This window comes from Primulina huaijiensis, chromosome 3, assembly GCF_012295235.1.
Source record: "Primulina huaijiensis isolate GDHJ02 chromosome 3, ASM1229523v2, whole genome shotgun sequence".
Taxonomy (NCBI): domain Eukaryota; kingdom Viridiplantae; phylum Streptophyta; class Magnoliopsida; order Lamiales; family Gesneriaceae; genus Primulina; species Primulina huaijiensis.
Genome location: NC_133308.1, coordinates 2,969,573 through 2,979,979, shown reverse-complemented (window position 1 = coordinate 2,979,979; position 10,407 = coordinate 2,969,573). Strand labels below are relative to the sequence as shown.

Genomic DNA, 10,407 nt, shown 5'->3' with positions numbered 1-10,407 from the left:
GTCAAAATTATTTGGTTTTTATTTGCTTATAGATGAAGTAAACATATATTTTTCACAAAATATTAAATTGAATATGATTTGTTTTATTTTGTAAATCTATAATCTTTTGAATGAGTTTATATATGCAAGAAGTTTCTCAAGAAAAAAAATTAATATATAAAAATTTAATATTTCCTATAATATAGTATGAAATATAAAAAAAATATGTTGATCGTAATTCTGAATTTTTTATTTAAATAATATATTGCATAAATATGTTATATCACTAAGAGTTGAACACTTTTTGATAAATTAATATCATATTAATTAAATCATATTTTTCAGTTGTCTAGATGATGAAATAACCAAAATTCATTGGTTTTATTTGCTTGTAGATTAAGTTAAAAGATTTTCTTACAAAAAAAAAAACATAATTTGTAGAAGACGACTGGAATAACAAAATTCTTTGGTTTTATTTGCTTGTAGATTAAACGAAAAAAATTTTCCAAAAAAAACTTAATTTGTGTGGAGACCTGTAGATGCATCAAATAGAGAAGAATATACATTTCTTCTCAAAATGGACAAAACGATTTAAATAATTTATAATTGAACATATTAAAAATATAAGAAAATATTTCAACAACAAAATATTGAATGCAAAAAGATATAAGTAGATTCCGAACAACAAGAAATTAAAAAGAAAAAAGACGATAATCAATTATCTCAATGGTAAAAATATTGAAATATAAGTAATAGAAGACGATAACAACACAAGAATGAATATTGAGGATAATTAAATTATTGCATAGAAAGATTTTCTGAAACAAAATTATTATAAAAAAAAAGTTTTCCAACAAAAGAATCAAAAAATACAGATATGAAAATGCAAATGATCGATGTCGACAGCACCATAAGATTTTCTAATGAAGATGATGAGAATAAATTTTTTTTTCACAAAGAAGAAAAAGATATATGATGACAAAAAAACGTGAAAGCAATAAAAATTGAAAATATAAAGGAAGAAAACATTTGACACAATAATTTAATTTAAGATCTAGAATATATTATCTATATTGTATTTTTATTTTTCATAAATCAGTAGCACATGGTAAAATAAGTGGTCAACACTATGTATTATAATTTTTTCTTCTCTCAAATTTAATTTTAATTATTATTATGATATCAATTTTATATTATTTTCTCCAATGTCTAATTTATACAAAATTATAAGATTTATTACTAATATGTTTTTCAACTATTATTAATTTATTTAGATTGCGCTTGGATGAATTGATTTCAAATTCATGGATTAGAATTATAATTTTATTGTTAACAATGAAACAATATATCAAATATTGAATCTACACATGACTTATTTACATATTATTATTTATATAAAGTAGAATGAATTTCAAATTACATCATTATTGGGTGGACTTGAAATATATCATAATTAACATGAAATACTACTATATACACATGAATTGAGTGGATTTGAAGTTTACGATGTCACTTCACTAAATAACAAATTAAAAATACATTTGAATGTATTGAAATCCTTCCATTCAAGAATAACCTTAGATTTATAACACAAAATTTTTAAACAAATATCTTTTGCATTCATTTTATAATTCTTGTTGTACAAATTATATTACATTGAATTTCCTACGAATAATGTTAAAAGAACAACCAATATATCTTATTGCGATATTTACAAAAATTATATCGTGAGATTTTGTTATTGTCCAATGAGATTTTATATTTAATTTATAATGAGATTTTGATAAATAAAATTTTTGTGAAGATTTTTTTGTGTGGTAAGAATTATTGTATAAATTTGGTTGTACATATAGCATACTCATTTTTTATTGACTAAAATAACATGAAAATCATAAAAATGCTCTAGAGTGGATAACGCGCCACCAATTGACTCGGTGGTTGGTACTCGAACAAGGCCCTCAGTTATTGTATTCGGCATAGTACAGCTTATCCAAACTTGTACCCATCTCCAACCAGCCTCGTGGGTCGATTTGCTTGTCCAAAAAATATTGCATTACCACTGTAGTGGAATAATTTCTCCACGGTCTGCCCAGAAAAGTCTTTACGTTCAACTCCATCATCAAATTTGGCGTCCCCGAAATAGTGCAATTTTGCATCACATAGCCGGAAGTTCTTAGAAGAGCTTAAATGATAGTAGTGAAATTTCCCCGTCCATCTTTGGACATCAAAGTCAATTGTACTGAGGCGCATTGTATCACAATGACGAGGGTCACTGCAATGCAAACAAAATTCTTGATTTGCTCCATCTTTGTTCTTGTTAAGCAAATGCATGATTATATTATTGGGTAAAAAATATATATGGCCTTACTTCCTGTTACTGGTTTATTCGAGAATGCATGAATTTCCTTCGACAATTCTATTTCTCCGAATGTTGCCAATGTCAAAACCGTCGAGATTTCAAGTCATCTTGACGTTAAAAGGCTCGTCACATAAATTGCACAATAGTTGAGACAAAGATGGTATATATGCAAAAGGAATTAGTACTTAAAGATGTGTTTCCTCCTTTTTGAAAGGAAAAAAATTCCGAACCATCTCCTCCGTCCCAAATCCTTCTTCCACCCCAGTTTATGAGGATGAAAATTAGTGAACTACAAACTGTAGTTTGCATGAATTTGTTTTTCGTAAATCATGTAGTGCAACAATCCGTTAATCTTTTGGACAAAATTAAAGGCAGTAAAAAGTCAAAAATTTAGATGCTCAGACACATTGACTAAGAAAATTTCTTGCCAAACATAACATAAAATTGTTGGGATATCGGTAAAATAAACGAGATAACATCGTAGCGGAACATCATAAGTAATATCAACAATGAATAAGATGAACACCAATATTTATAGTGATTTACCCCAAGATTGGGCTACGTCCACTCTAAACCTCTCAAGGAGATCACTTCTTTATTAATAACAAAAAAGACAAGAGAATTGAGAATACAAAGTATTTCACTCAGAACACTCTGATTTTAACACTCACTTTCTCTCCACTAATCTTATTCCTTCCAAGAATAAACAATCCTTAAGAAATCTCACACTAAATCCTTTATCTCACTTCTACACTTATGATTGTAGATGAAAGGATTTTGTGTTTTGGTGTGATTTTGAAATAAAAAATGGATTAATATTTATAGGTGAAGTTTAGGGAAAAAACAAAAATTAAACTCTTACATAATCAAACCAACCATTTTTGACTAACCATGTGTTTAATTATTCAAAAATATTAGCAAATATTACGTCAATATTAGCAAATATTACGTCAAATAGTATGATATTTTTTGGTGGTGTCTATTTACTAACCTATGAGTAATGTATTATTGTTGCCAAATTAAAACCTCATATTTCAAGGGTTCATTATCGCATCAAAATCGAATTATTATTTATTGTCTTCATTTCCTATTTCTCTGTAAAAATAAATTGTAACAAATCATTCTGAGAAGTTTTTCTAACGTGGGAACAATGAACCAAAAATGTCTTAACTTTATATATTTTTGGGTAAAAACGTTAGTTTCAAACGTTTTTGTTTTGAAACCAAATTGCGTTGCTATTAGAGATCATTATTAATCAAACATTTTGATTTTAGAATAATAAAAATATTATATTTTCCCCACAAAAAAATATTATATAAGTTTTAGCCTACTTGATTCTAATGAAATTATGGATATGCCACTGCACACACATAAAGCTTGGTTCAAGCTAATTAATATGGGTTTTGTTTACTAAGATTCATGAATTAAAATGTATAAAACAGTTTAATGCATGGTCGAACTTGCCTGTGTACAGTTCAATTTAATTAATTCATTAGTATTTTACTCGTGCGATGGACAAACCGTTATTTTATGTAATTAACTATTAAAATTAGTATGAGGATATGTTTCACTTTGTCCATAATGGGACATTTTATCGTTTATGTATGCATGAGCCCTAGAAAATAGAGAAAATATAAATCATACTTTTTCACATTCGGAAAAGATTAATATTAAAAAATTATACATCTCTCGATCATGAAAGATGCATTTCAAACGGAAATCTCCATTGTACGTTTTCATACCATGTAGATTATATCAACGAATGAGTCGTAGTTTCATCGTCCAATGTATATTTTTAAGGGTTAACATCAGTGATAACAATGAATAAATGAGTCATTTCTGTATTGTGATTAAAAAATGATATCACGCTAGTATTATATATAGTAAGAATGACAAAATGTGTTTATCAATTATACAGTACTATACATATAAATTTATGTATTCTATTTAAAACTCTAACTGTAATTAAATAAAATGATATAAACGATACAAATTTTTAATGTGGTTTCTAATTTCAAGAAGTGAATTCATATCCAAATTTGAATTTTGAAAAATAATTTGAATAAACATAAATTGGTACAATATTCATTATATATTGGTACAATAACATATACATTAAATATTTATTGTTAAACATTTAATACATTACATGGATATTTACATGATATAATTATTTTCTTATTTAGAAAAATCATATATCAGATTATGTTATCCAATGAAACATGTAATAAAATTTTAATTAGACCTCATCATTTCACGAACTTGTTCTATTGTCCTAAAAAATTCCTTTGCGCTGAAATAGAGCTAATTGAACTTGGGGTCTTGCAATCGGTAGCAACCCTTGAAATGAACATTACATTAATATTTAGTTTAATATATAAAATGAATAAATATTAATACGGAATAGAATAATCAAAATTATCTATTACAAAATTCTACTATTTCATCCAAATTTTCATTTATTATCATCTCTAAATTTTTTTGCTCGACACATTTGAAGAACTATAACTACAGGTTCTTCACCTAGTTTTTTCAAATATGTCACGATGTCATTGACAAAGGCTCGCCACAAAGGACATAATACATTATTGTTCCTAAAATGTTAGATCATTCTCTACTTTATGGCGAGCCTCCAGCAACCATTTTTCTAATGACATCTCGAGAACCAAAAAAATCGTAAGTTATAAGAAATTTTTTTAGATCAATTAATCATGAAACACAAAAATAAATTAAAGAACATAAAAATATGGACTCTTCAACAACATATTTGTTCTTGACTGCACTAAAAGGCTTGATTTCATACATCATCAATGGAAACGTATCATAAAAAATTTCACATACACGAGTTTTTGCGATAAAATTAATCTTGTATTTGTTTGTTATCTTATACTTCATTAAATTCTTGCAACAATTATATTTTTTTAGGGCAAATACATGACTTTCTTTGAGAATGGGTTTGACTCTCTCCATGACCACATATTTTTATTATTCTATGTATGCGTTCACCCTAACAAAATATAGAAAAAGTAAATATTTTTACTTCTTATTTTGCCTAAAGTGAGTGATCGAAGAGAGTAAAAACAATTTATCGAAAGAGTGCAATATTAATTTATATCTTCGAATGCAATTTATATTTTATACCCACCAAGGCGAAATCTTTGAATGGAATTTATATTTTCAATCTATTTAATTGAAATAAAAAAATGAAATTATTTTTTCAATCTATTCAGATTTTAAAATTGAAATTGAAACATGAATTTGAGAAGTTTAAATCGAAAAATAGACGATTTTATTGATTACCATCATATAATTAATTACAGATTTATTATCAATTATCAAATATTTTAAGCTGTGTAATCTGATATGGTTATTTGAACAGTAATTCGAAAAATAACCAATTTTCCCGTTATGAGTAATCTCAGTAGTCGATCTTGGAGGCCGGGTAAACAGGGGGATAGGATGCGCCTCATAAATTGAACTGGGTCATCCGAGAAGACGAAAAGTCGAGTCAGGAATATGAAGAGATGTTTGTCAGATATTGTCTTTTCAACTATTAGGGCTTATGTCATTCTACCGTCAGCCTTAGCCCGCCTAAAATTTGAAATATAATTGTTCTCCTGTCCAAGTCCAATTTGACCACTCGGGACAACGAGTAGGACTCTAGTCCGACTATTTTCAGAGGGAATGGTGATACTTGGTAAAGTGCCCGGGTCATCCTTGGATTCGGGCAAAGAAAGAGAGAGCGAGAGCCTAATGTTGGTGCCATGAAGTCAGGAGAAGACTTGACGAGACCCAGTTTGGGTAAAGAAATAATAACTTACTTAAACCTTCCCCCGGACATACATCTACTTGGGAAGTCGATTGGACTACTACATATTTATAAAACCCGGGATCCCAGCATAGCCCGAGCAGCGTAGGAGGACTAAGATAAATTGTTCAGGACCCAGCTGCCACAACTATTCCGGGTACCAGAATACTTTTTGTGTCCTCACATCAAGCCCAATGCTGAGTATCTCAAGACAGGTACTGATTCCAGCGCCCCACTAACGTTCTTTGTTTTTAAAAAATGTGTAGATCATCCAACCCGATCTTTCTCTGTTCGGTCACTGGCACTCACAAGAAAGAAGCATCATTCGGTTCCAATAAATTGGTCATCTAACTCACCCAATTTACTAGGGTAGCCTCACTTGTTAATATCGTGGAATATTTTATATACGCAAGAGAACACAAGAAAAGCATCATAAATATTTAGTGGAATTAATATTACGAATTACTAGCACAAGATTTTGTCAACCATATATGATACATAAAATATTGATATCGTTGTGTTAAGAAGATTTAAGACTTCAATGCCAAATATTTTCCCAATTAACTTTCCATTCAATTATACTCACTACCAAATTATTACCTCGATAAAATTGGACGGACAAAGTCATATATTAATATTATATTATATTATTCATTAAGAAATCCTTATAATGTTTATTTTTTTACACTTAAATTTTAAAAAAAACCAATTTTCTTTCCCAATATATCTTTTATCATTACTACTTATTTCAGTAAGACAACAAAATATACTAAAGTAAAAAACTTAACGCGTAAGTTGACTTCAATAATTAAATTTTAGTATTATGGGCACTTTATTTTTAATTTTCCCATTTTATGAGGTGTTGCAAACAAGAGCCATAAATAAAACAATCGAAACTTCCTCCCCTTAAAATAAGATTACATATTGATCAACTAATGAAATAATTAAGTCATAGTGACTTGTGCTTCATGACAATCGATAGAATATCTTCTGCAATGGTAACCACAGAATAAAGGTCGGCATTGACAGCCGTCAATGGAGACTTCCGTGCTGGTGGTTCGGCAAAAGTATCCTCACAACTTAGCGGTCCACCTGCAGCAAAAGTAAGCTGCCCGTATGATTCTTTATAGGAATTCGACTCCAAAGCATCTATAGCTTCTCGGAGACTATCCATAGATGAACCGTATTCACTACTACATACGTTTAAGCTTGATATCACAAGTGGATCAGAGGCTGTTTTTTTCAATTTAATGATAAGTTCTAAGATTTTCATCGACTTCACTAGTGCAATGTCCATCATAATAACAACAAGATCTTTCAAGTCGGCTTTTAGACCACGGGGGTCGGATTTTAAAGAAGAAACACACAAACTATAATCATGTGTTTTCTCGCACACTTGCTGTATCAAAGCAACATTTTTGTTGCTAATTGCCATGGACATAACTTGGGTGAAAAAGAAGAGGATGAGGAAGACTTGTGTGACAGGAGAAGACATTTCTCTCTACTCGTGTGTGTGTGTGTGTGTCTATATATATATATATATTTAGGTTATTTTCTTTTCTTGTTGATACATGTAAAATTTTGTATTATATATGGAGTATTTTATATTAGTAAGAGGGCATTTAAAATAACAAATCTCGTGGAATTAATACTACAAAGATCTTATATTAATTATAGAAAACATAGTGCATCTTATAAGGGATCGATACCATTACTTTGAGCAAGATTCACGATACGGTATTACCATTTTGTGAAATATTTGCTGTTCCGACTTTATTATATATTTTGCCGTCTCTGATATTCCCAATATCAATTTATTATCTTTGAATTGATTGGTGCAACAGATATAATTGGATGGACTGAGTGATGTTAAGGCCTAAAGGATCGGTTATATCATATTTACAAACTGATTTCATATGCATCTTTAATTATAAGTATTTTGACCAAATAAATGTACATATATGCGAGAAATATCGAGATGACAGCAAATGCACACATATCACAAAATAAATTATATGGCTATATACATTGCTCGGTCGAAACAAAGTTCTCTTTCAACTTTACACCATATCATAACAAGTTGGGGAAATTAGAATTCCAGTGAATTTAATCCTCTGAGATGGATTAGTTAGTGCTGAAAACTTTGCATTATCACCGTAGTGGAATTATTTTTCCAAGGTCTGCCTAAAAATGTCTTCACGGCCAACTTCTTTAGCAAATCCGTACCTGAAAAACTGCAATTTTGCATCACAGTGCCTGACTCCCGATTTCGTGTCTCTATGCCTTCACCCTAACAAAATATAGAAAAAGTAAATATTTTTAATTTCTCACAATAATCAGATAACTATGTAAAAAAATAATAATAATTACCAACCTCTTTATCATGAAACACACACTCCAAGCTAAAATCTTCATTGTTTCCATATGCATGTAGATTATAACAACGAACTAATTGGAGTTTCAACGCCTATTGCATTTTCGAATGATCAAACTCTCAAATGACATTAAAAAGAGGAGTCGTCGTATTTTTTATTCTGCCTAAAATGAGTGATTGAAGAGAGTGGAAACAATTTTTCGAAAGAGTGCAATACTAATTTATATCTTCGAATGCAATTTATATTTTCTACCCACCAAGGCAAAATCTTTGAATGCAATTTATATTTTCAAGCTATTTAATTGAAATTAAAATGCAATTTATATTTTCAAGCTATTTAATTGAAATTAAAAATGCAATTTATATTTTCAAGCTATTCAGATTTTAAAATTGAAATTTGAACAAGAATTTGATAAGTTTAAATCGAAAAAGTAGACAATTTTATTGATTACCATCATATAATTAATTATAGATTTATTATCAACTATCAAATATTTTAAGCTGTGTAATCTGATATGGTTATTTGAACAGTAATTCGAAAAATAACCAATTTTCCCGTTATGAGTAATCTCAGTAGTCGATCTTGGGGGTAAACAGGGGGATAGGATGCGCCTCATAAATTGAACTGGGTCATCCGAGAAGACGAAAAGTCGAGTCAGGAATATGAAGAGATGTTTGTCAGATATTGTCTTTTCAACTATTAGGGCTTATGTCATTCTACCGTCAGCCTTAGCCCGCCTAAAATTTGAAATATAATTGTTCTCCTGTCCAAGTCCAATTTGACCACTCGGGACAACGAGTAGGACTCTAGTCCGACTATTTTCAGAGGGAATGGTGATACTTGGTAAAGTGCCCGGGTCATCCTTGGATTCGGGCAAAGAAAGAGAGAGCGAGAGCCTAATGTTGGTGCCATGAAGTCAGGAGAAGACTTGACGAGACCCAGTTTGGGTAAAGAAATAATAACTTACTTAAACCTTCCCCCGGACATACATCTACTTGGGAAGTCGATTGGACTACTACATATTTATAAAACCCGGGATCCCAGCATAGCCCGAGCAGCGTAGGAGGACTAAGATAAATTGTTCAGGACCCAGCTGCCACAACTATTCCGGGTACCAGAATACTTTTTGTGTCCTCACATCAAGCCCAATGCTGAGTATCTCAAGACAGGTACTGATTCCAGCGCCCCACTAACGTTCTTTGTTTTTAAAAAATGTGTAGATCATCCAACCCGATCTTTCTCTGTTCGGTCACTGGCACTCACAAGAAAGAAGCATCATTCGGTTCCAATAAATTGGTCATCTAACTCACCCAATTTACTAGGGTAGCCTCACTTGTTAATATCGTGGAATATTTTATATACGCAAGAGAACACAAGAAAAGCATCATAAATATTTAGTGGAATTAATATTACGAAATACTAGCACAAGATTTTGTCAACCATATATGATACATAAAATATTGATATCGTTGTGTTAAGAAGATTTAAGACTTCAATGCCAAATATTTTCCCAATTAACTTTCCATTCAATTATACTCACTACCAAATTATTACCTCGATAAAATTGGACGGACAAAGTCATATATTAATATTATATTATATTATTCATTAAGAAATCCTTATAATGTTTATTTTTTTACACTTAAATTTTAAAAAAAACCAATTTTCTTTCCCAATATATCTTTTATCATTACTACTTATTTCAGTAAGACAACAAAATATACTAAAGTAAAAAACTTAACGCGTAAGTTGACTTCAATAATTAAATTTTAGTATTATGGGCACTTTATTTTTAATTTTCCCATTTTATGAGGTGTTGCAAACAAGAGCCATAAATAAAACAATCGAAACTTCCTCCCCTTAAAATAAGATTACATATTGATCAA

General features: G+C 29.9%; 1 protein-coding gene across 1 annotated transcript; it reads right to left on the bottom strand.

The window, feature by feature from the left end:
• Positions 1-7,095: 7,095 nt before the first annotated feature.
• Positions 7,096-7,581, bottom strand: LOC140974655 (pectinesterase inhibitor-like). The gene has a single exon (XM_073438203.1). The coding sequence runs from the start codon at positions 7,579-7,581 to the stop codon at positions 7,096-7,098; it is 486 nt and encodes a 161-aa protein (XP_073294304.1).
• Positions 7,582-10,407: the final 2,826 nt, after the last annotated feature.